The following is a 26,125-nucleotide window of genomic DNA, read 5'->3' as shown; positions in this document are numbered from 1 at the left end:
GAGGCCACAAAACAAGAATGTTAATCCATGAATATAGACTTTCATCTTTGCAAAATAAAATTCTAAACTCATTTTCTTCAAAGAAGAAATTACTTGTCATTATTAAGGTAAAGAAAAGAAGTTTTTGAGAAATATTCGGTTTAAAAAGCCTATCTATGCATTAAGACCATTGTTATGACAAATTCTGACAATATTTAACCTAATTTTTAATCCTAAAGGTGGTGTCACCTGGCCTTCAAAAAACCTTATTCATAGATCTACCTATGCAACACATGCATTTTTGTTGATTTTTTGCTCTTGAGACCATGACATATTGAAATTTTATATCATTTCTTTTCTTTCTTTTCATTCATTTTTCCCCCATCTCATGTGTTTATAAATAGAATTCAAGCATATTTCATTGAATATAGCTTAATGTCCCCATTTTGAACTTTTCTAATTTTTAAAAATTATATCAAATTATTCCTTCTTTTAGGTGCTCCTCTATCAAGGATTGCTCAGGGCCTCCGCTTCACTGTCTTCCCCCTGAAGGACACGGCTTGCCACGTTGCCTACACCCTCTTGGCCTGGCATTGCTCTGAGAAACAGAGCTGAACTCCGTGTGGCTAAAACCCCCAAGGTCCTAGGTCCTGATTTCTTTTTACTACTAACCTTTGGGCTTGTGGTCTGTGTGAGCACTTTCTTATTGTGTTCAGATTAAATCAAGAGGAAGTGAAGCCTAAACCAGAGAATTCCTGGATTAGGGATTCCTTGGCTGAGGGGATTAAGACAGAGTCTTCTTATACAGACTCTGTCCAGGAGAACTGCTACACTTTCAAGTACCCTCTGTAGAGAATCCGCCACTTTAGGGTCACCCTGATGTCTTCTCTCTAGTATTGGCATTTCTGATCCTTCTTAACTTGGTCTGATGATGTGATTTAATAGCAAACACTATCACTAGAAAGACTTTTAAATGCATAAACCCTCCCAACCTATACCCTACTTTATTCCCCACGGGGGAAGAAGCCTCAACATTGCAATTAGCCTGGAAGAAATTGCAGCTCTTGAGCTTCAGGGAAGGGCCTGCTCTGAAATACGTGAACCTCCGGTAGTGCCATCCTATTTGGCCAAATCCCATCCCCTGCACACTTGCAGCTAGACCTGTAATTAGTCGGAGACATCAAGCAGTTCAGCGGTTATGCACAGAGGAGATTGGTCGTGTCGTTATTTACATGGGCCTCCCTGGCTGATCAGTCAGCAGTGTTCATTTCCTTGCATTTCCCTGTAAACTTTCAGAGCCACAGTTCAGCGCTGTGGGAGCTCAGAAATGGAACTCCCAATACCCTCCCTGCCACCCCCATCCACAACTTATATAGGAACAACGCTACGCCCCCTCTCATTTTCTTTTGGCATTTTGGGTTGGCACCTCAGGGTGATATACTCCAATGATGGGTGGACATTCTGAGCTGTCCTCAGCGAGTCTCTGACTGCCATGATGCCCTGCACATTATGATGCCAGTCATCCCTTGACTTGTTGCCAGGTAGAAGAGTGGCCCTGGACCCGTGTCCCCGTGCTCCAAAACACAACCCATGCTGAGAGAAAGGAAAGATGGGATGGGAAAGACATACGCAGACAGCATGACATTTAAAGAAAGACTAGGAAGTTAGGGAAAGCAATGAGCCCAGTATGAGTCAGCAGCGACAAGATCTTTATCTGCACAGATAGGAGGGCCATGTCTAGAAAAGGGGCATCGTACTTGCCACCCTGGGAGCTCTGCCTTCTCAGCAGGGCCACTCAGGAAAAGACACAGAGACAAACTCAGCATATTCAGGAGAAGAAAGGAATCAGGACGGGGCAGATGAGCTGCTGGCTGGCCGAAGTGGCTGCAGCCTTCTGTGCTGGGGACAGGGCCAGAGGTGCCGGGAACAGGGCCAGAGGTAGGGAGGAGAGCTAGGAGGCAGCTCAACCTGGCTCATCTTATCTGTGTGCCTGCCAGGCAGAGGGAGGACAGACAGGCACAGCCGGGCAGCCTCTGCCAGACTGGCCACCTCACTCACCTCGGCGGCGAAGTGCTTCCCGCTGACAGTGTGTTCGGAGCCGTAGGGGTCATTCTGGTCCCCCCAGTGCAGGTGTAGCTGCGTGGCACTGTAGCGGGATGGGAGGCCCTGGATGTGCATATCCGGGGCCAGGTTCAGCTTCACTGTGGGGAGTAGAGGGGTGGCCTTCAGAGCCCTGGCCAGCTGAGCGCTGCCACAGAGCAGTCAGGTAGGCAACCCCCGCCGCGGCCCAGGTGGGGGATGGGGGGACGCAGCCAGGTGCAGAGCAGAGAGAGGCAGCCTGAAGGTCAGAAACTTGGGCTCTTTCCCTGAGAATGCGCCCGTTTCCCTACAGCGACTCCAGTGGCACCAGCCCTTCTCGGTTCCCCTGGGAAAATGATGCCTGCAACACTAACACCGGACCAAGGGATGGATTTTTATTTACATTTCTGTGATAGAACCTTTAGTGAAATACCTTCCAAACTTTAGAATTATACAACAACAACCACAATAATAACTGCTGTTTATGAAGCATTTACTATACACCAGACCCCTGACACACATAATCCAGAGTCTTCACAGTACCTATCAGTAACTCCATTTTCCAGGTAGAAGCTCAGGGAGGGTAAAGTTCTTATCTAGAGTCTCACGGCTCATAAGTCTTCAAGCCAGGATTCAAATCCGGGTCTGTCTGACTCCAAAGCCTGGGCGCCCCCACCCCCACTGAAGTGCGTGGTCCCTTGAGTAGCTCATGACGGCCCGGAATCCACTTCGGCAGCACAGCCAACGGGCCACGGGGCTCAGGCCTGTCTCCTCCCCACTCCCGAGAGATATGCTGCCTCTGAGATGAGCTGCCCTGGCAGGACCACCCCCAGGGCCTCCAGCGTCCCCTGGAGAGAGTGGTCCAGGCCTCCCTCAAAGGCACCTGGGTGCCATGGTGGAGCCCCCTCCCTGCCAGATGGAAAGGGCAGGCTGGGGAGCCAAGGGAATCTCAGACCAGCCCCCCAGGCCTCTGAGGTCTCGCCCTCACCTGAGTGGCCATTGTTGGTCAGGAGAAACTGCTGGTTGGCAGACACATTGTAGCCTTGGAACTCCAGGGGTGTGAGGCTAGCATCGTACTGGAGGATGTCGCCGTGCAGGTCTATCGGGGACTGCAGCAGGCCTCCACAGGACGGGTACTTCTTGGACCAGTTCTTCTCTCCATCAGGACCTGGAAAGAGAGATTGAAGGTCAAGATTTAGTCAGTTTTCCACAAAGAGTTCTTCCTTACCTTCTAATTCTGTGTTCACCATAATTACTCCTTTTCTCCTCTTTTCTTAATCCCCAGAGGTAAATGTTCAAGGCCCAGAGATCTTGGCCTACAGAATCAGGTCCAGCAAACACCTTGAGACCACCTGCTCATAAGTGATGTGGGGGAAGAAGGACTAGAGCAGCCCCTGCCAGAGAGTGGAGCCCACCAGGCCTGCTTTATTTTGTGCCTTGTTCATGGTTGACACGGCACACGTCTTCTCCACGTGAGGACCTGTTGCCTTTGAACAATTTAGCATCTGCTTATTGAGCACCTGTTATGAGCCAGGAATTGCTCTGGCTCTGGAGCTGCCAGGTTGAACACAGCAGAGCCCCTGCCTACCCAAGCTGGCATCCTAGTAGGGAAGAATTTCATGAATCCGCTGGGCTGCCTCAGGTTGGAAAAACTCGTGTCTGACTGATCACAGCTCCAAGTGGGTCTTGAGGCTGGTGGGTTTAGAAGTACGATCCTTCTGATGGGAACCCCCTGAGGACATTGTCTCTTGACACCCATATCCAGGGTAAGTACAGAACCCAGCCCAATAGGGATACTTGAGAAATGTCAGATAATTACAGGCCTGGAATGACAGAGTGAAGTGTAGGGTGTAAGCTGGGGGAAAGTATGACAACACTATAAACTAATTATTACAACATAATTGACAAACCGTCAGTGAGGAAGAACAGATTTTTAAACAAGACTCCTCCAAGGCTCAAGCTCCTTGCTAACTACCAGCTAGCAGTCCCTCCTCTGGAAATGAAAATAAACAGCCAATGTTCAGATAAACTTTCCTACTCCCACGGGGAAAAGTCTTTAAAGAATGTAAATCTATGTTTAAAAGATTATCTCCCACAGTAATTAAACAGATTTTCAGGCTGAGGTTTCTGCAGAAAAGCAAATAATTGGCATGTCATGGCTCGTTGGGTAGAAGCAGGGTGCTCCATGGGCTCTGTCAGAGTCGAGAATCCAGCTGTGCATCTGGGGTCCATGCATACGGGTTTCAACACAAGAAGTGTGTTAACTGGAGCAAAGGGGAAGGAACACCACCTCTTCTGGGAACCCTTCCACAAACAACAGCACCGTTTCACAAGAGTGTAAGTGTTCACACTGGCCCCACAGAATCCCAAGCCTCTACACCTTGTTCTCTCCTAGGGGACCTCATCTGAGTGTGGGGAGAATCAGAAGTAATACTTGGTACCCACACTCATTTAAAATGCTACCAGGAGTCGGTTGCAGGCTTAGCTCCCCCAGGTCTGGACACACACAGCAGAACCTTACTAATTTTTCAGGCTGTCAACCTTTGGATATGCCTTTTCAGAAACATTAGAGCATGAAGGGATTTCGGAATCTCCAGTCCAACCTTTCATTGGACACTGGTTTTCCCACTTGTGCATGCCAGAGTCTCCACTGAGCTACACCGTTTTTATATTCAAGGCCTCAAAGACCTGGACTCAAAGCAGCAGAATGGTACCAACATGGTGGCTGGGAAATGGGGGCTGGAGGACACCAAAGCAGGTGCCCCAGGGGCCAACTGGAGTAAGGCAGTGAGTCAGCTGGCAGCAAAACCAAATTCTTTAGGGACAGCAGGGGCACAGTGAAGCAATCAGGAGGCCTCAAGTAAACCCCAAGGGTTAGGAAAAGCACAGCACAGAGTAGCAAGACTTCCCAAGTGAGGCCGCCAGCCTTTTCCATGCTCACACACTGCCTGCACCAACAGCCAGCCGGGTGGACACTCCCAGCCAGGCAGGAATGGGAAAACTCAGGGAGCAAAGAGATGTAGCGATGACATTTCTCCTTGCACACATGACTAAAGCAGATGGGGTGAGAAGGACGTTCTTTCCCTAGAGCAGAAGTTCAAAAAGGTTTCATCAAGAGGGCACTTCAGTGATAACTAAGCACGAGCTCCTTGAAGACAGGGGACCTTTCATTTTCATCTCTGTGAACCCATGTTGTGAGTGAGTAGGGTCACATGCATAATAGGCATTTAGAAAACATTTCCCAAAGCATGGAAGACCCAAAAGAGCAGAGATCTTGGGAAAAGGTTATCAGGGGAATTGTCCTTTTGGATTTTTCCCTACATATTCTTTATTGGAAGTTAGGGCCAAACTAGGTATTTGGGGGCAGGAAAGACTAAGAATACTAAAGGCAATAGAGTCAGTGCTGGCAAAACCTTTCTTGGGAAAAGCAGCAGCTATGTTGGAACAGGGGAGTCCAGAGGACGAGGTTCTAGCATCAGCTGTCCCACCACCTCTGTGAGTGACTAGAGGAGGTTGTGTTCCCTGCTGGAGCCTCCAATGCCCTTCATACAAATGGGAGGGTTGGGCACTATGTTCTGGAATGTTCCTCTGGCTCTTAAGCTCTGGAATGCAGTAAGAATACTAGGACTAACACCTTCACCCTCTGTATCAGCTGAGTTGGAACACATTGGAGAGGTTACTCACACCAGGCAGCTTCTGGGCATGTAATGCGGTGCCCAGTGGGAAGCAGCTTTGGGAATGAGGACACAGGGCATTGGCGCTCCTGGGGCTGGCTGGGGAGTGGTCAGCCATCTGCAGTGGGAACCTGCCTTGTCCTGAGCTGCCACCCACAGGGGAGCTCATCCTTGGGGACCAGTCACAGACCCTTCGGGCAGCAAGGTCTAAAAAAGCCTTTTCCCCTCCTCCTCCTGCTGCTCCATCATCATCATCACCATCTTTAAAGTGTAACTCTATGGGGTAAGGCAGGCCAAAATTGCCCCATTTTATAGATGAAAAATTGAGATTAAGTGATTTGCCCAAAGTTCAACTTTGGCTAAGTAACAGTTCCCTTGTTTGGGCCACGGGACCTCTGTGTCCTTCTGTTTCAGTATTTCTCTAAGAGATTTTGCACACCTGTTTCTCCCTCCCCTACAATCTCCCTGAAGACGAGGACGACGTGGCGTTCTCCCCTGCACGTCCCACAACGCCTGGCCCGGAGCAGGCCCTCACACGTCTGCGGGGCTGAACTCTCAACACCTGTTTCGTGCTTGTTCCTTTCCAGGGAAATGAGCACCTTAATCTCCTCATATGCTTTTTTTCCCCTCAAAAAGGAGGAGGAACATGGGGTCACTTGCTCAGGTGCGAAATGTACCCTCCTAGCTTTCTGGTTCACCTGTGTGAGATGGGTTCTGCTTGGGACCACTTGTTGAAAAAGAAATCTGGTTTCTGCCCTGCAGCCTGGAGATGGTCTGCCAAGGATGTGGCTTCGCAGATGCTCATAGGGTCCTCCCCCAGCACGTGACGGCTGGTGTCCCGTTCTTGCACAGCTGGGGACACTGAGCAGCTTCCTTTGTGACGTGTGAGAGATAGACGGGCCACAACCAGTGTCAGGGGTGACAGTGATGGGCTCTTTTCTGTTCCCGAAGCCTCCGTCCGGGTGGGGTGTGGCTTGTGGCCACATGGCACTGGCCTGATGCTGGCTGCTACACCTGCTGCAATTTTCAACTCATTCTCAGCTTTCACACTCACGCCAAGTGCTCTGCTGCCAGAAAACCCCTGCTGGGAGCTACTTTTCCTGAAGAAGCATTTACTTCCAGGTCCCGCACGAATTTGCCTTTGCTCTTCTAGGTTTTAACTTCTCTTCTTTAGGTGGCTGGATTCCTTCCATGCTGGTGATGGAGAGATCACGTGTCTCTCATGGTTTGTTTTTCCAAACGAAATTAAGGCATTAGTTCTTTCCAGTCCATGAATTTTCTTGCTCTAGGCAAAACAGAAGTGGGCAGAATTCCTGTTTTGAAATGTAACAAGAGATTATTGTTGCCAAGCTCAAAATGTCTCTCGTGATTTCTGATTGGGAATGATGAGGCCCGGGGTGGAGGACCTGCATTATCCAAGGGCCAGAATTTTTTAAGGAAAATTTCAAACATATGCCACAGTACAGAGAGGGGCAAAATGAACCCCACATCACTCAGTTTTGACAGTTCGTGATTCAGAGCCAGTCCTGCTTCATGTAGACCATGCCCACTCTCCCCCCATCTACCTGGAAAACTTGGAAACAAACCCAGATACATTCTAACTGTACTCATTTCAGTATATATCTAAAACATAAGGACTCTTCAAACCACAAAACAATTATCACACCTAAAAAGTTAACAATTAATACCTTAATATTATCAAATCCAGTTAGAATTCCATTTTTTTCAAATATGTCATAACTTTTTAATGGTTTGTTTGTAAGATTCAGGATTCAAATAAGGTCCACATACTATAATTAGTTGGTATGTGTGGCCTAGGTTACAGTTTGATGGTGGGATGCCTCATCAGAGAACAACTGGGCCCTACTCCTCCAGGCTCAAAATCTCACAGCCAGGGACAGGCGCGGTGGCTCACGCCTGTAATCCCAGCACTCTGGGAGGCTGAGGCGGGCGGATCGTTTGAGCTCAGGAGTTCGAGACCAGCCTGAGCAAGAGTGAGACCTCCGTCTCTACTAAAAATAGAAAGAAATTGGCTGGACAACTAAAAATATATAGAAAAAATTAGCTGGGCACGGTGGCGCATGCCTGTAGTCCCAGCTACTTGGGAGGCTGAGGCAGAAGGATCGCTTGAACCCAGGAGTTTGAGGTTGCTGTGAGCTAAGCTGATGCCACGGCACTCTAGCCCAGGCAACAGAGTGAGACTCTGTCTCAAAAAAAAAAAAAAAAAAATCTCACAGCCAGGCTAGCTCCGCCCATCCTTTGCCCTCAGTGGCTCATGGAGTCCCAAGTTCCCATCACCACCACCACCTCCACCCTGGGTTAGGCCCTTGACATGTCACACTGCAAAGACTCCCCGCAGGCAACCAGCCTCAGCTTTCTTGTCACACTGCCAGGCTGGCTCTCCTGTTGTAACCAGATCAGTCTCCCAGTAGCCTGGCTTGGTTGGAGCCACCCCACCACCTACCCGTACACTCCCTTCTTCCCCGACATGCCCTGCCCCACCCCAACAAGACAAAGCAGAACCCAGCTGTTTTTCATGGCCTCGAAATGCCCCAACCTGCTAAGGTCTTGAAAAGCCCTCACACCCCTCCCCAGCCCGCCGCACAGTCAGGCGAGCTCCCCCATCCTCAGGCTATGCCCACCCACCTTCAAAAGTTGCTTAAATGCCTTCTTCTTTCCTCTGCGCCTTTCCAAATCTCGCTCACTCTTCGAAGTCCAGCCCAAGTGCTGCCAAAACTACTCCAGTGCTTTCTCCTCCCTGGTCGAACTCCTTGGCCAGCCCACTCAGGGTTTGCACAACAGCACAATGACCTGAATCATCATTTTTCTGTCTCCCTTGCGACTATCAGTGCCAGACTAGCACACAAGCCTATCCCAGACTAGAACTCTATCTGCAAGTTTTGAAGATCTCTTGATGACTAGAACTTTTTCTTTTGCTTTAAATATTTCTTTGGGGAAGGGGATACCACACTTCTACGCAATGAAGAGAAATAATTTTACAGTCCTGTGGTGTTTTATTTGTTTACACCAATTATGCTGTGAATTGCTAGGGAACGTGCTCCTTTCCACTGGTTCTCACACAGCGTGCTTCTCCGGGCGGAGCAGGCTGGCGCTCAGCTGAACCCAGGCACCTTTCTCTTCAGCTTCCTTCTTTTTCTGATTATTTTCTGTCACACGCTTCAGGAAGCTATTTCAGCTCTCGAAGTGCTTAATATGCTCAATATGCACGTAATCCTCTTGGCAAGAATCTTGCCCTTGTTTGTTTACAACAAGGCCAACAGCATGCTGGGTAACGGTGTAGACTCTTCCAGTGTTGCCATGGTGACATCTGTGGGGCATGCCTTTTTGAACAGTACCCATTCCCTTGATGTCCCCAACATCACCTTTCTTGTAGAGTTGCATGTATATGGCCAAAGGAACAACCCCATGTTTCCTAAAAGGCCTAGAGAACATATAGCGGGTGCCTCTCCTCCCTCCCTTTGTGATCATCATTTTGGCAAATTACTGGAAGATGGCGGCTCTGGCCGAAAGGCGACTAGAACTTTTTGCCACATCCCCCTCTCATGTCTGAACATATTAGTGGCACTTAGTAAACACTTAAGAAATTGAGTTGGGGGCATTTCTTAAGCTCATTTCAAAACTGTAGCCATAAAAGGATGAGAAAAGATGATTATGGGAAGATGAGGGTAATGAGAAGGGTTTTGTTTGTTTTTTAATGAAGAGACATGAGCTAACTTCTGTACAGGTGGCAAAAGAAAGTAGAGAACAGAGGTTGGATACAGAAGAAAGAGGAGCTCATCAATGGAGTGTGGCCCTGCAAAGACAGTGGGGAAGAGGGTGGGACCAGCCAGCAGAGGTCAAAATCAATTCTGGCTGAAGGAGGCACTCGAATGTTGGCCGAGTGGTACAGACCAGATCACTGCAGCCTGCCTGGAAATAAAATCCATATAGTGAAAAACCTAGTCAGAAACCCTGGAACTCCGCAGGCCTGCCAAGGTGAGCAGAGAGAGGAATTAGCTACGGGAAGATGGGCAATCTTAGTTTCTCACATTCTGAGATGTATGCAGCCAAAGTTCACCACCAAGCCTAAAAAAGCTGATGTGGTTTCTAAAAATGCACTAACATTTGGCTATTTTCTTTTTCTAATTTCAGAATATTATGGGGGTACAAACATTTTGGTTACATATATTGCCTTTGCACGGCCCAAGCCAGAGCTACAAGCACAACAGATGCGGAGAGAAAGGAACACTGTTACACTGCTGGTGGCTATTTTCTTAACGCTCGTTATGTTTTATTTTAAAATTTAATTACAGAAAATTTCAAAGCAGGTACCAAGGCAAAGAGTACAGTGTAATGGTACCCTGTGCCCATCTTCTCACGACTGGTCCAGTTTCGTCTGTGCCCACCCCATCTATTCCCCTCTGGGTTATTTAGGAGAAAATCTACTGATGCTTAGATATCACTAAAGATAAGGACTCTTTAAAAATAGCCAGAATATCATTTTCAAATCTAAACATTGTTAACAATAATTCTTTAATGTCATCAAATATCCAGGGAGTGTTCAAATTTCCCTGATTGTCTCATAAATCTATTTTAACAGTTTGTTTGAATCAGGGTCCAAATAAGGTCCGTGTGTTGTGACGGATTGAAGTGGCATTTAAGTTTCTTTTTATCTAAAGGTTCCCCTTTTATCTCTCTCCAGCACGGGTGTATTTAGCCGGTACATATATGTGTACAGGCTCATTCTTGCCTCGGGCAAATAATTTGTGGAAGTAAATGAAGGATAATTTTATTTATTGAATAACCTATTTGCAGACTTGGTATAGGAATAAGTAAAAAAATTTATAGGTTAAGTACTTATATTTATATACCTGGTCCACACATTATAGCATGTAACAGTAAATGCTTTTAGAGTTCCTTAGAATAGGTGTGTAATTACTAGTACAGTGTGATTACTGTTTCTCAGATTGTGCATCTTATGTGCTCGAGGCTAATTAAAATTTTAATGAAATAAATATTGTTTGTGATGTGGACAGGATCTAACAGAGCCTAGACCACCAACAAAAATGTGTATTCGTTATTATTCAATTTTTGAGGTTGGTCTTTGGGGCCTTTTTAAGTCAGTCCCTCAGATCTACTCTCTGCTCCATAACATTTTGTGGTGGTCACAGTGGGAGGTGGATTCCCGCTCGGTGTCTGCGTGGGTGCTTAGGGCAGGCAGCTGCCTAGGGAGCCTGTCCTGGGCCATGTCCCTTGGGCTGGCTACCAAAAGGCAATCAGATCAAAACTTGCCCCAACAGATAAAACTATAACAGCAATGTTTACACATTTTAGATGGTGACAACCATTTTTTCCAACCAATAGTTAAAATTCCAGTACAATAAAAACTTTTGGTGAGTCCCTCAAAGTTTTCTTTGTAAGGAGGTCTTACTATAGTAAAAATGTACCAAGTCCTGGTATGTTTATGTATATGAAAATTATCAAAGATTGTGTACCAAGTTTGAATACACATTTAATAAGATAGATTATATTTGCAATGAGTATTCAAATGTTGAATGAAGGAGGAAAAAATCTCTAAATGCTCTCCTTCTTGGAATGCTATTTAATTTTGAAGTGAATTCATTCATTCTTCAACAAATAGGCCTGGTGTGTGTCAGGCACTGTACTAGGTACTGAAGATGCAATGGAGAATAAAACAGATCCAGTCTCTGTCCTTGTGAGAGACTGATCATAAATAGCAAGTAAGTAAACCAACATGCAAATAAAATATTTGCAGTCTGCAATCAGTGCCGTGAAGAAATTAAACATGGGCTGTGACAGGGATCACTGTTGAGGGGGTGGTACAGGCAGGCTTCCTGGAGGAGGTACCATTAAAGTTGAGACTTAAAGAATGGGTTGAACCAACCATGAGCAAAACCTGAGGAATGGCATTCCAGACAGAGGGCCCTGCAAGAGCAGAGGCCCTGCTGCAGCAGGGAGCTGGCATATTGCAGGTGCATGTGATTGAACCTGGCAACCACCTGGCTTCCCCTCACCAGGCCTGGGCCCTCCTCTATGCCAAGGCTGAGTGGGAATCATTCGACACCTGCTCGTGTGCCCCCTCCATCTGTTAGGAAGGTCTTCCTGCTAAGGGGGTGGTCCCCACCCTCTCTGGGGTCATCCATCCGTCCTGGTCCTGCGGCTACAGCCACAGAGGACACAGCTAAGCCACAGGACCCTGTTCAGAGGGGAAGGCAACCTTTACACCCTCTCTACATCCATCTTGAAACCACACACCCTCAGAAGGGTGTTCGCATGTAGAAACCACATTTTAAAAACACTTTTTAAAATACATTTATAGCTCCTACAGTTCGCTTCTGAAGTTGATTAAAAGATATATGGCTTCTCATAAAAGCCCAGTGAGTTCAGGCAGTTGGTAGTATGGAGTTTCCACGGTGTCTACCGTGGCTGGGCTCTGATCTGCCACGCAGAAGGCTGCAATCTGCTGGACTGTGCCTGCCTTCCTGCGCAGCCCATGGAGAGGCATAGCCACAAGCCCAGGATCCCACCGAGAAGGAAAGGAGGCGACCAGGGGTGTGGGTTAATAATTGATGGTGAGGTCTTATGATTTTATTATTTCCAAACAGAGGGCAAGGAATCAAACTGGCGTTGAAGTGTTTCCTTGCTAATGTTATCAATGAATCAAAGGTGGCCCCGGGACGGGGAGTGAGGGCTAGAGGGTTAGGGTTACTTATTATTTATAAGCTTGAAGTTGCCATAGTAGGCCCACTCTTCTTCCTTGGATTTTACACTGTAGATCAATATAAATAGATAAGTTTTCTAAAGATGCTTTAATCCGTACTTTATATCAAACTTTTCTCTTTATTATTTCAATTTTTATTTGGGTCAGCTTGAGAAGGAGGGTTGAGACATGGGCTTGGTAAAATCCCCGCAGACCCCTCTTTGGCATCATTTCTGGTCCAGCTATGGTTGTGGGGGCCGGTAGTGCAGGCTGGAGCTGAGGAGGGGGGAGCCGTAAGGCTGGGGCTGCCCCTGGAAGTCCTTCCCCTCCACCCTGCCAATCATGCTTCTCCAGTATTGCTGGGTGGGGGCTCAGGGTGGATCAGAAAGCCTCCACAGTTATTTACACACTGGTGCGAAGGCCTCTGTCAGCTTCTTTCTGGGGGGAAGGTTTTTATAGGGAGAAGGGTGGGGTTTCCAGGCTACCAAAGGTAAATGGGTAACAATCTGTTTGCTTTTGTGCCTTCATCTCTGCCACCCTCTTAGATGCTCATGACCTGTTGCCTTAGAGCATGTTTATTACAGAAAAGCTCTGCCCACTTCTCTGGACTTCTCTGTGCCCGTTTCCATCACTCCTTTTTATTCTAGCAATGCTGAGATGCTTGTATTCTGCAGACACACCAAGCTGCTTCACGTCTCCCGAAACACCCTCTCACCCCCTAAGGCAGGACAAAGTGTTTCCCTCTCCTCTGAGCTCCCATAGAGACCTTTGCATTTCTCTTTCCTTGCAGCACCTATACTTATCAAACTAATATTTTCTGTCTTTCTACCCCAATAGTCCAGTTGGTTCTCAAAGTGTGGTCCTAGATGAGCATCATTGTCATCATCACCTAGGAACTTGTTAGAAATGCAGATTGTTGTGTCTCACCCCGGACCTACTGAACCAGACACTCTGGGCATGGCACTCGGCATCTGTCATTGAACAAGCTCACCAGGAGATGCTGCTGCTCGCTGAGGGTTGAGAACCACTGCACCAGACTGTCAGCTTGCTTTATTCATGCCTCCCTGACTCCTACTACACAGCCTGGCACACCAACGTGTTCAACAAATGGTTCTAGAACTTAGCAACACCACCACCCAATCACTAACAAGTTAAACAAGCTGCTGAAGTGCTAACAGCCTAACCCTTATAATGAAAACTAGCTGGGCCTGAGTCACCTGTCAGTGCTCAATACACGTTATTTTCTTTAATCTTCTTTGACTCGTTGACAAAAGAATCGAGCTAGATGTGAAAATGCTAAGCCCATAGCAAAGCCTTGCAGCCACAGGGCTTGCCAGATACCCTGCTCTATCCTTCTTAAAACAGTATTCAAAATAGGGAGCTCTGGGCTCAGGCAAGCAGCGGTAACTGTCTCTGAACAGAAGGACTGCAGACCCCATCTTTTTAAAGCACTGTTATATGTGTGGCATTTACATAATTAAATATGGCATTGAGGTCATTTTTATTCAGGGTTGACCATCAGAAACACAACTTTCTTTTCTAACCCTGTTTTCATGGCTCATGTCATTTACTGAATCTTTTTTAAATTGTGGTAAAATATATATAAGTTAACTTTTTCATCATCGTAGATATGCACCGCTGGTGGGAATAATTTGATAGTTCCTCAAAGAGTTAAACATAGAATTACCATATGATTCAGCGGTTCTACTCCTAGGTATATACCCAAAAGAATCAAAAGCAGGAACTCAGAGAGACATTTGTAGACCCATGTTCATGGCAGCATTATTCATAATGGCGAAAAGGTCGAAACAACCCAAGTGTCCATCAACAGATGAATGAACAAAATGTGGTACAGACATACTATGGAATATTATTTAGCTGTAAAAAGGCTCATCTCATCTTAATGCATAATTTCCTTTCCAAGAATCTAACCCATCAGATGCTTGAGGAGAGCTGGGATAGGTCTTTATATTTTCAGGACCCCCATCATAGAACCAAAATTACCGCAGATGCTCAGTAAACACTCATTGGCTTTCTGTAGTTTACTTGGTCTAGATTGAGAACAGTGGTTGCCCAACCTGAGTGTGCATCAGAATCTCCTAGAGCAGTGGTCCCCAAGCTTTTTGACACCGGGGACCAGTTTCATGGAAGATAATTTTTCCACGAATGGGGGTGTTGGAGGGAGGAGGTGGAGCTCAGGCGGTGATGCATGGCCCTGTTTTCCTAACAGGCCATGTACTGGTACCGGGCCACTGCCCAGGGGTCAGGGACCGCAGTCCTAGAGAGCTTGTTAAAAAACATTGATTTCTAGGCCCCACTCTCAGAGTTTCTAATTCAGTATTTTGGGGATGGAGTCCCAGAATAAGCTTTTTTTTTTTTTTTTTTTGAGACAGGGTCTCACTGTTGCCCAGGCTATAGTGCAGTGGCATCATTGCAGCTCACGGCACCCTCAAACCCCCTGGGCTAAAGTGATCCTCCTGCCTCAGCCTCCCAAGTAGCTGGGACTACAGCCTCAGGCCACCATGCCTGGCTAATTTTTCTATTTTTTGTAGAGATGGAGGTCTCACTCTGTTGTTCAGGCTGGTCTTGAACTTCTGGCCTCAAAGCTATCCTCCTGCCTCGGCCTCCCAGAGTGCTGGGATTACAGGTGTGAGCCACCGCGCCTGGCCAGTCTGCATTTCTAAGTTCCTGGTGATGCTGATGCTGCTGGTCTGGGAACCACACTTTGAGAACCACTCGTCTACAGCAGCCTTTCTCACCATGGCTACACACCGCAACGTGTGACAGCTTCTAATTCTGCCCCAGCCCCTGAGATCTTGTAATTGGTCTTGAGAAGAGACTAATTAAAAGCCACCCAGGTGATTCTAATGTGCAAAGTGGAGAAGAGCTGGGGCCTTTTTCTCTCTGGGTGTCAGGGCGAGGTTGCTTTCCTTTTTTCAATTAATTTTTATTGTGGTAAAATACACATATCATAAAATCTACCGTTAGGGACATTTAGTATATTCACAGTGTTGTGCAACCCTCACCACTATTTAGTTCCACATTTTCATCACCCCAGAAGGAAACTCCATACCTATTAAGTCACTTCCCGTTCTCCTCCCACCCCCAGCCCCTGGTAACCACTAATCCACTTTCTGTCTCTATGGATTTGTCCCTTCTGGACATTTCATAAGCAGAATCACATAATATGGGGTCTTTTGTGGCTGGCTTCTTCCAGTTAGCGTGTGTTCAAGGTTCACCCACATTGGAGCATGGATCAGAATTCATTCCTTTGTATGACCGAATAATATCCCAAATTTTATGGGTATACCACAATTTGGTTATCCATTCATAGGGTTGCATTTCATTGTCGTTTAAATATTTGACTCTGGTTAAATTGCTAGGAATTCTCTTGTGTATAATAGTTGTTGACTGAAATAAAACATTGGTGTTTTTCCTGTTTGGGTTTTAGAATATCAACTGTGAATAGAGCTGGGAGGCAGCCAGTAGGAAAGCAAGAGGCAGAAAATACAGCCGGGTTTCCAGGAAACACGGGCCGGGGGTCGACGACGCTATTATTTGTCGCGAGCTCCTGAGTGAAAAGGAAAAACTTCGAATGATCCTGACCATAAAGGCATGTTCCATACAGGGTGGTGTAGCGATGTTCCCTAGTGATGAAAGGAAACCGCTGGGAGAATGGACACTGTGGGCAGAGGCTGCATTGGTGACACGCTCCCTCCCTGGCAGAGAGCAACTTGGAAATGTCACAGGTGCTCTTCATCGTTGGTTCACCTGTCTACCCCCACCATCCCCGATGACGAAGCTGCTCGCTCCTCCTCCCCACCGCCTTCTCAGTGCCCGTCTTTGTTAAGAGCGTGAGGCTGTTGGATGAGAAGCCATGACTTGATTGGGTGTGTAGACAGGAGGTCAGGGGAAAATCTGGGTATGTAATTTGGATGTGACCTTGAGCTAACTATCAGCGGTGGACTTTCAGTGTCTATCCGCTCAGGTGAGTATCTCCCCTGATTCGATTGCTCTTGTAGCCTTTGACCCTGGTGGCACCACCCCTCTACCCCAATTCTGACACCTCTGTTTCTGGGGACACTGATTTCTCTGCTTTCTCCTCCCATTTCCCTGCCCTTTCTCAGTTGTCTGTGGATACCTGCTCCTTAATGCCAGCTGTCCCCGCGGTCTTGTCCTTGGCCCTTTCTTCCTCTTATATGCCATCCCCTGGGATGATGCGGTCCCCGCTCATGGCTTCAACACCAGCTCTGCCCACTGCCCAGGTTTCCTCTGAGCTCCAGACCACTTGCCTACTGGACCCCCCCACTGGACCCTAAAATCAGACATGACTGGAAGGGAAGTCAGACAGGCAGACAAATAATTTTTTAATATAACCAAACTCACCAACTTTTCCTCCCGCGCCTCCATCTGGAGGGTCCTCCCAAGCTCTATCTCAGCTGGTGGCACCAGTCACCACACCAGAAACCCGGGACTCACAATCTACTCTTTCCTCTCCTCTTCTTCAGCCCCCACTTCCAGGCATCTGAGACCTAACAATTTCACCCTTTTAGGTGACTTTTTAAAAAGTCTTGTTTATTTCAAAATATATTTAAATGTACAGAACATTTATAAGACTAGCACAATGAATTCCCATATACTCTTCACCTAGAATGTTAACATTTTGCCACACTTGTGCTCTCTCTCCCCCCATATATATGTTATTGTTATTTCTAAACCATTGGAGAGAAAGTTACAAACATCATGCCCTGTCATACTTAAATACTTCAGTGTGTATCTCCTGAGAACAAGGACGCTTTCTTATATAACCACAATATATTAATAATTCTCAAAGTCAGGAAATTTAACAATATAATACTGTTATCTAATACATAATCAATATTCAAATTTATACACCCAGACTCAAAAGATCTTCCCAAGATTGCTTATTAATTATAAAGGGGGAAATGGTAACATTAAAATGAAGAAACTTATCAGATATCATCTTAACCACAGGATCCAAGTTTTGACGCATAACAGGACAACTGACATGTGTGCCTCCTGACATGATGCACATGAAGGACACAACATGACTTCTGGGGTATTCGTGCCAAAATGTACAACCTGATTCTCGTTGTGAGAAACCCTCAGACAAACCCAAATTGAGGGACATTCTATGTGCCGTAATGCTATAAGGTCTACGTGCTTCAGAAATATCAAGTGCATGAAAGGTCTAAAGAGATGCCACAAAGAAGTGCAGTAGGTTATCTAAATTGAATCCTGGATCCAAAAAAAATGCCATCCAGGGTAGACTAAAGTTCGTCTTAAACGTGGCACAGCCCTTTTCCAGACCCACAGCTTGTCGCTGTACCCCTCCTTGGCCGTGTATCTCCACGCTCACCCTCCAGCCCTCTCCTCTCCACACTTAATACACACCATGTCCAGACAGTTCCTTGTGGAAAGTTCCTCAGTGGCTCCTCCTCGGGCCTCCAGGGTAAATCTCGAGCTCTGTAGTGCAGCAGGCTCCACCCTCGTGACCCCACCCACCTCTCCAGGCCTTTGCTTTCCCCACTAACCACCCGTCAAAAACTGTGGAGGGTTGGAGATTTTATCCCATAAGCTAACAAGTTAGTCTGACACAGTTTCATGGATACTAGCAGAAGACACAAGATTCCTAGGTCAGGGACAAAGGATAGCCTAATACTCATAACAGTACCCAGAGTAACATTGGTACCAGTTTCCCAAGCCCCAATTCCACAGAATGATGTGACGAGGGCCAGGTGACGCCGGCACATGCAAACTGAGCACAGCATCATGGCTGAGGAACTCAAGGTTTAGGACACCTCAACCTTTTAAAGGAGGGGCTAGCAAACCTGCCCAATATTTGCCCCTGAAGAAGATGTTATCTGTATCATATTGACAGCAAATAAATCTGCTCTTTGTCCTGGAGGGAGATATTATCACTATCCTCCAAGACTGTTTGCTACATAAACATCCTTGAAAAGCAAGTCTAGAGCAAAAGCTGTCAGTGCCTCTGCGCACAGATGTGCTGCAACACGAGAGGCCAGTGGAGAACTGTCTCCCAGCGCCACACTGCAAAGGCTAGGCTGCTGCCACCTGATTCTCCAACTGCACCCCGTGCGAGCACCTGCTTTTGGGGCCCCTGTCGCCTGCGATGGGATGCCACCCTCACCCCTAAAACACACACCACCCATGCACATAAACACTCTCCTTGCCCCGCTAGCTCCTTTTTCTTTCAAGAGTTAGCTGCTCGGGCAGGCCTTTGCTGACAGCCACCCTTGCCACCACACTGAGGTTATTGGTCCCCTCTGTGTTCCACGAGGCCAGCACACGTTATCTGCTCCGTTGTAGTGACCTGTCTGCACGTCCACACATCGAAGGTTACACACCCCCGTGACCAGCCCACAAAGGGAATCATTAGGGAATGGTTGAAAGAATAATCGAATCAGTGAATAAAGTATTATTTTATAGCTGCCAACAGTTTCTTCCTGTCACCTGAGGTGGAATCAGATGTAAAAATGATGAAGCTGGACGGCTGGCCTGGGGCCGGGGGCAAAGAGATTCACGAGCATTTTCCACGTTCTGGGGGAGGCGGCACGTCGCTGAGCCGTCTTAGCCCCGCTCACTCGAGGCAGGCACCCGCCAGCCTCCCTGCGGACGCGCGGCCCCCGCCACAGCGGTCCAAGCGCGGGCACTTTCTGCTGAGCCGCTCCGCGTTCCGTGCAATGATCGGTGGTACAAACCGAATGCATCTTTAGCAGGTCTGAGCCCTTGCAAAGAACATTGTTTTTCTAAATAGCAGTTTAGGCTGTCATAGGCGGGATTGTTGTTGCCCCACGTGTGATGATGCTATTTTACACTAAGCCAGTGCTCTTCAACTGGGGCGATTTTGCCCCTCAGAGGGCATGTGGTAATGTCTGGAGATATTCCTGGTTGTCACAACTGGAGGGATGCTACTGCATCTCGTGGGTAGAAGCTAGGGAACATTCTACAGTGCACAGGACAGCCCCCTACAACAAAGAATTATCTGCCCCGAATGGCAGCAGTGCAGAGGCTGAGAAGCCCTGGGCATGTGTGATCGCCCAGCTAGGCATGTGGAAGGAAGGACCAGACCACACTTACAGAGGAGGTTTTTCCTGAAGGAATTGGATGCTGTCCAGGTCTATTGTCCTGGGGCAGGAAAAAGGAGTGGGGGCGTGGCCTCAGGGAAGGGGACACATAGCCGGGACTGCAGCCTGACGGCACTATCTCCTGCCACTGGGGGAGGCAGGGTAGCATCATCCCCTCAGGAGTGAACCGATAACAAGTGTGTCTGTTTGGATTTTCCTTTTAGGTTGTAACTGCCTTGTTCAGGTCCCAGGAGTTTACCAACGCCTAGTAAGTTTGTTTTTTCTTTTTTTTTTTAAGCTACCATTTAATGAGCACTTTCTATATGCCAGGCATCATTCTGAATCAGGGGTTGGCTAACTTGTTCTGCAAAAGGCCAAACAGTAACCATTTCGGGCCTCTTGGGCCACACGGTCTCTGTCACTACCGCCCAACTCTGCTGTTGTAGTGCAAAAGTGGGCACAGAGAATATGCAAACAAACGTGCATAGCTGTGTTCCAGTGAAATTTTATTTATAAAAACAGGTAGTGGGCCACATTCGGCCCCTAGGCCATAGTTTGCCAAGTCCCATTCTATATGTTTAACACGTACCAGTTACTTCAATCTGCCTAACAGCCCTACGACACAGGTACTACACTCTCGTTTAACAGATGAGGTAACTGAGGCATATCCCTCATAACCGACTAACATGCCGAAGTCACGCTGCCAGTAAGTGGCAAGGCTGAGCTCTGAATCACGACAGTTCACACTCTCCATGACAGCAGCGTCTCTGCTCTCGGCGAGCCCAGAGCTGGGCGGTGGCATTGCCAGGAGGTGGCAAGAGGTGACTGGCACATAAGCTCTGCACGTGGCCCAGAGCTGCAGGTGAGAAGCAGCAATAGAGGGACTTGTGATTTTGTAAACACTCCCTGGGGATTCTGGGAATAATCAAAAGAGGGGCTCTGCTAAAAGACAGGAACTTTCTGCAGTTCCCCAGATGGAGCCTGAACTAAAGTGAGGGCTGAGCGGCCCCTCAACTTTGACCTGATGTTGACCCAATATTTCACTTAATAGCTTTCACGATGAAGAAGTCCTTTCTGATTTCTAACCTAGAGCACTCTTGCTGTTATTTAAAGTCTTCCCTTATAGTTAAAAAGCTTGATTTTTGGTGGTTCTTCTCATATCTGAGGACCTTCATCCAGGCTACTTCTGTCTCTTTTCCAGAGAGGCACGAAGTGCAGCGGGAAGGGCGAGGGCTTTGGAAGCACCTGCCCAAGCTGTCAATCCCAGCACTGCCACCTACCAGCTGTGTGACCTCGGGCACATTTCTTAGATTCTCTGGGCTTCACTTATAAAATGGAAGTAGCAAAACCTATCCCCAGGGCTGCTGTGAGGATTCAATGTCATAGCACAAGAGCAGTGTCCAGACCCTGGTCTACACTCTCGTGCACGCTGGTTCTCAGGCCCTCCTTGCTGAATAGTCTCAATTCTACCTTCTTTTCTTAGGGGCTGGTTTCCAATCTTTTAGAGCAAATTCTCCCTTTCACTTCCCTGAACACAAATCTAGGGTTCCCTGTGTGCCTTTTACTTCTAATAAGATATGCATAGGTGATGTGGCATTTTGTTTCAGACTGCTTTCACCTCTGAAACCCTGCCTTCCCAGATCAAGTGTCACCTCCTCCCTGGTGCCTTCCCTGACTCCCAGAGATTAAAAAAAGAAAGAAAGAAAAAGAAAAAGATAAGCCATTCTTTCCCCATTCGTCAACAAATGTTTCCCAAGCACCGTTCCCCGGGCCAGGCTTTGTGCATCTGTCTGCCTGTGCAGCCCCTGTGGAGAGGCCCCTCCACACACACACTGCGCAGTTACACCCGCCTTCTATAGATAACTCTTCCCCGGGTGTAGAAATGGCTCCGTGTTCACCCCTTGTCCCCCCTGGAGGCCCTAGTACACTGCTCCACACACAGCAGTCTTGAGCTCAAAAATCACCACTGAAGGGAAAAATTCTGCAGTGATAATCTGACAGGTTAGCCTTTTCTGGAAAGCAAACAGTTGGCTATTAACCCAAGAAGTACCCGTGCTTGATGGGGCAGTTATGTGGAAGGAAGCATTCAATTCCTGCAGTTCTCAGTTTTTTTCCAGGCTATACCAAGTTTTCTGATCAGACATCCTTGCACACTCAGTCCTACTCAGTGATGGGGACACTACCTACTTCCCACTTGCCGATGGACAAGTTAAGCCTCCTACCAAAAGGTTTATCAAGAGCAGGAGACTCTTGGAGAACTGCCATTAGGAAACAGAGGAGCTGCTTTAAGACTTCACCTAAGCACAGCTCCAAGCCGTGAGCTGCAAATGCACATATGTGCGACTCAGAAACCAGCTGAGAGGCCCACTCACGTTAACTGGATCGGAGGTGGAGGTGAGCATGTGTGGGGAGAAACGCATCCAAGAACACGGGTACACAGATGAATACAGATGTGGGCATGCAAGCGTTCCTCTTCAGGCAGTCTTTGCAGCCTGGCTCTCACGCGGTATTTGCTCACTAGATCCGTACGTCCTGTCCCTGCAGTCCAGGCCCACTCGCCCCGATACGCTTTCTTGGCACGCGTCTGCGTTTACATACATTCTCTCCTCTGTGTCTCCCTTGCAACGTGCTGCTCTCCGAATCCAATCCCCACACTCAGCTCTCTGTCCTCTTCCTGAGAGGTGTTATTCCTAAGGGGATTCACTCAGGCTTGTTCCTAGAGGAGCCCTGACATCTTCCCAGCCGTGTGTTGCCAACAGCAACGATGACTGAATTCTATTTTTTTTTTCCTAGTAACCACACTGGTCTTTGATCCACATTTCCCACGAGCGTGTCCCAACAACCGAATCAAATACTTATTTATGTCAACAAGTATTAAGTTTATTGTGTTTCCTTTAACCGCTAAGCCTGTTATCCTGATGAGGGGAAGAAAAGCGAGTTAATTTGGCACAATTTGTTTCTGGCAAATCTACATTATTTATGTTTTTAAAAAATCCCTGCATTTCCTCAAAGGCATGATGTGCGGTGCAGGGCACACAACGCTTGGCATAAAATAAGCATCCGCCAGATGACCTGGAAGGAGCATCCAGTGGGAAGAAGATGATCCAAGTTCTCGTTCTGCTCTCAAGCTCTTTTGGGGCCACTTGACAACTCTGAGTTTTCCTGGCCTCATTTATACATGGGGGCAGGGCTTGGCTACATCAGCATCCCCTCCCCCACCCGCTAGGCAACAGCGGCAGTCTGGGTGCCCATGTGAACACCCTGTGAAGTCTCATGCAGACGGGCACTCATCACGATCAGGCCGTCCCGGGCAATTACAATGTTAGGTGTCTGCATTTCTGGCCAAATTGTATCGACAGGTCAGGATCCCCATTGCCCCTCCCTTGGCTCAGATTCCCCTCCACTTCCCCCACATCCCTCTGCTCTTCCTTCCTCTGGTGTTTTCCACTCAATCCACTGTCCGCCCTGCAGCCAGGAAGCTCCTTCTAAAATGCTAATCTGAACATGTCAGTTTCCTACTTAGAATGCTCCAGCTGTTCCCTCCTGCCTCCAGAATGGGGACCCGACTCCTTACTGGCTGGCCCCGCTCCTCACGGTCTGGCCCCCGGCCACTTCCCTCCTCACTGAGGTCCTCGGTAATCCCCAGAACATACCAGCTTCCTAGCTGATCATTGCAAAGGTTGTCCCAAATGCCCTTTCATATCCTACTCTTTCCCTGGCTAGCTCTTCAGTGTCCTTCAGGTCTCAGCTTGGACATCACCTCCTCCTTGAAGCCCCCTTCAATCCTTGTCCCAGAACAGTGAGTGAGGTCTCTCTCCTCTGGATTGTAAGGTCCTGCTTACTTGCTGTCTCCCCAGAGTCTCAGTCCCATAATGGCAGGGACCATGCCTTGTTCATCATTTTCTTGGCACTATTCTTGCCATTAGTCTAATATTTGGCACTTAACACTCAATAAATATCTGTGAAATGAATGTGAACCAATTATCTCAGGAAAATTGAAAACTTTGGTTTTTATATCTGCCTTTGATTAATAAGTGGGAAAATTTTAACTATTTCATTATTGCATTAATTCATTAAAAGCAAAACTGTTTAAACCATGGTATTCACGGTGGGGGTGGGGGCAGAAAAAAAGAGCAGTGAAAACATATGGTAGCACTGTTCTACATAAAAATTCCAGAAAGCTATTTGTTACAACATTTTGGCTTAGGATCAGGAAAAAAATATCCATAAATTAGAAGGGCAACAGCAAAGGGATCCTTTAGATTTGTGGCTCATGAAAGAACAGACATTGACTCAAGTTGGAAGCATCAATTTGCCTCTGGGATTCCTGGTAGGCAAAGCCAAAAGGGGAAACAGTCATTTGCATGACTGCCTCAGGCCTGCTACAGAACTTTGTCCCACAGCCTTGAGAGTTACCTTTTCTCCTTTCTCCATTTCTCATGCAGTTCCCAGAAGATGGAACACTAAGGAGGGGCCACCTTGGCGCCACTTGCCAATGTCACCATGACCTTCCATAAATAAATCTCACTCTCATGATGACTGAGATTTTGCTGAGCCACATGTCCTGGAAGGAGGAGACAGCGTGAACCACTTGCCCCGAATCTGCAGGCATCTTTATGAGAGCTGGATGGGTCCCATTCATTTCACCCAGAAGTCATTGCAGCCGGGTCCCATTCATTTCACTCAGAAGTCATTGCAGCCGATCTAGTCACAAGTTAATGATTGCAAAATCATCTGAAGAGAAGAGCTAAATGAACCATTTTATTTAGAGTTATACCAGTTCTGAGTCAACATTTATAGACACAAGGAGGTGGCAGCTAGTATTTGTTCCTTCCTGGTCGGCATAAATCAAATGCCTGTCAGGTTATTGAAAAGCTTGCTCCTTAAAGGAATACTTTCCAAACTAAAAAAATAGCGCCTCAGTTACTTTGTTTCTAAATACTTGTAACACTGACCCAGCACCACCAAAAAAGTGTATGTGAACTGTACACTGACTGAAAGTCAGGAAGAGCTATAGTTCAAGATCTAATATAAATATGATCCCCAATCGTTCCTGCAAGCTGTGTCAGACAGGGCGCATGCTAGCCAAGGTTTTTATACTTCGTCCTCCACTGTTTTCAAAATTGTTGGAATTAATCATTTCAGTCCCTTCTGTGCATTTTAACACACTGCTTTTCAGCATTTGGGGAACAACTACCATATTCCATTGCTTCTCGATGCCATCGATTATATACCCCAATTTCAGATATGCTAAAATGTGAGAAGAGTGGACATCTTAGAACCAATAAAAAAGAGTCTTTGCAGCAGGTGCTGTCTTTCTTTCTTGGCCCTGTGGCATGGCCTCTGGGTGCGGCAGTGGGGCAAAGGAAGAGAGTAATAGGCTGAGAAACAGGGCCTTTCTCCCTCCATGACTGTGAGATCTTGCTGAAACATTCTCCGATTCATTCTCTTCCTTGTGGAAAACCATTTTCTAGTTCCTGCCCAGAGCCACCTTCACACACCTGCTTTGAATTCAGCCTTTTTACTCTACAGCTTTCCTTGGAGCAGGTTCACAGGGAAGCCCACTGGCTCCTCCCGGTGCTCAGATGGGCTTCCAAGGGCTCCCATAGGCTCTTGGAGGGGCTGTGCCTGCCCTCCGGAATTCCCAGGACTGAGACCAGCAGGAAGCAGGAGGGTCAATATTGAGCACAGCTGAAGGCCTGCCGAGGCTCAGGGTGATAGCTCTATAGCTCCTCCCCGGCCCTTGCCTGCCAGCCAGCTGCACCCTGTCGTTTGTAGCTAGACCCTGCCTCCAGTGGGGAGGCCCTGCATGGGGCTAGGCTTATGTAGCTCAGAGCTCTACTGGTCCAGCCCCAAGCATCTCCCCAGCCTCAGGCCTCCACTCCTGAACCCTAAACCAACACTCGTCCTCCATGGGCTGGACAGGGAAACAGAGGACATGCCTGCTGTCCGAGAGACCAGCTGCATGGCTGAGGTGACCATGGTTATGGAACCAGATAACTGGTCCTTGGATGCCAGGAAAGCAACAGGGAGATTAGATCCGACATCACCCTGGTCTGAAGGACAAGGCTAGAAAGAACCTTCTGGCCTGTGACGCCCCTAGGACAGAGCTTGGAGCCTTTGTGGTTTTTGTTTAATCCCTTTTTTTCACAAAAAGGAAATACCCTTTGTTTATTCAGAATATAAAAGGAGTATTTCCTGGCTATAAAAACTCACAATTCAGAAAAGTGTGAAGAAGCAGAACCTTTCCCAACAACGACAGAACTCTCACGTGTTTGGTACTGCAGAGTTCACAAGGCATTTACCACCACATATTAGCTAATTTAATCTGCACTGCAGCTCTGTGAGATGAAGGGAAAGAAATGAGGATGAGCTTTGCGAGCGATCATCACACGCCAGGCCCTAAGTTAGCTTCTTTCCACACATTAGCCTATTTGATCCTCACCACAACCCCGTGCAGCAGGGCAGCGGCTCTCAAACTTCAGTGTGCAACACAGTCACCCTGAGGACTTATTAAAACAGACTGCTGCAGTCACAGATTCAAACCTAAGGAGTGAAACTAT

The 26,125-nt window shown here is 47.4% G+C and overlaps 1 protein-coding gene across 3 annotated transcripts in view; it reads right to left on the bottom strand.

The window, feature by feature from the left end:
- Positions 1-26,125, bottom strand: part of CA12 (carbonic anhydrase XII) — a 55,566-nt gene that overhangs the window by 14,857 nt on the left and 14,584 nt on the right. For 2 of the 3 annotated variants that reach the window (XM_012645038.1, XM_012645037.1), the window contains exons 3-4: positions 3,047-3,226; positions 2,038-2,180 (exon numbers count right to left, since the gene is read on the bottom strand). In XM_012645038.1, the coding sequence (XP_012500492.1) occupies positions 2,038-2,180; positions 3,047-3,226 (323 nt within the window). The remainder of the gene's footprint in view (positions 1-2,037; positions 2,181-3,046; positions 3,227-26,125) is intronic. The other variant, XM_012645039.1, reaches the window with a different exon arrangement.

Source organism: Propithecus coquereli, unplaced genomic scaffold (genome assembly GCF_000956105.1).
Source record: "Propithecus coquereli isolate 6110/MARCELLA unplaced genomic scaffold, Pcoq_1.0 Scaffold224, whole genome shotgun sequence".
NCBI lineage: Eukaryota > Metazoa > Chordata > Mammalia > Primates > Indriidae > Propithecus > Propithecus coquereli.
Note: the sequence above shows the minus strand (reverse complement) of the source record. Positions and strands in the feature narration are given on the sequence as shown.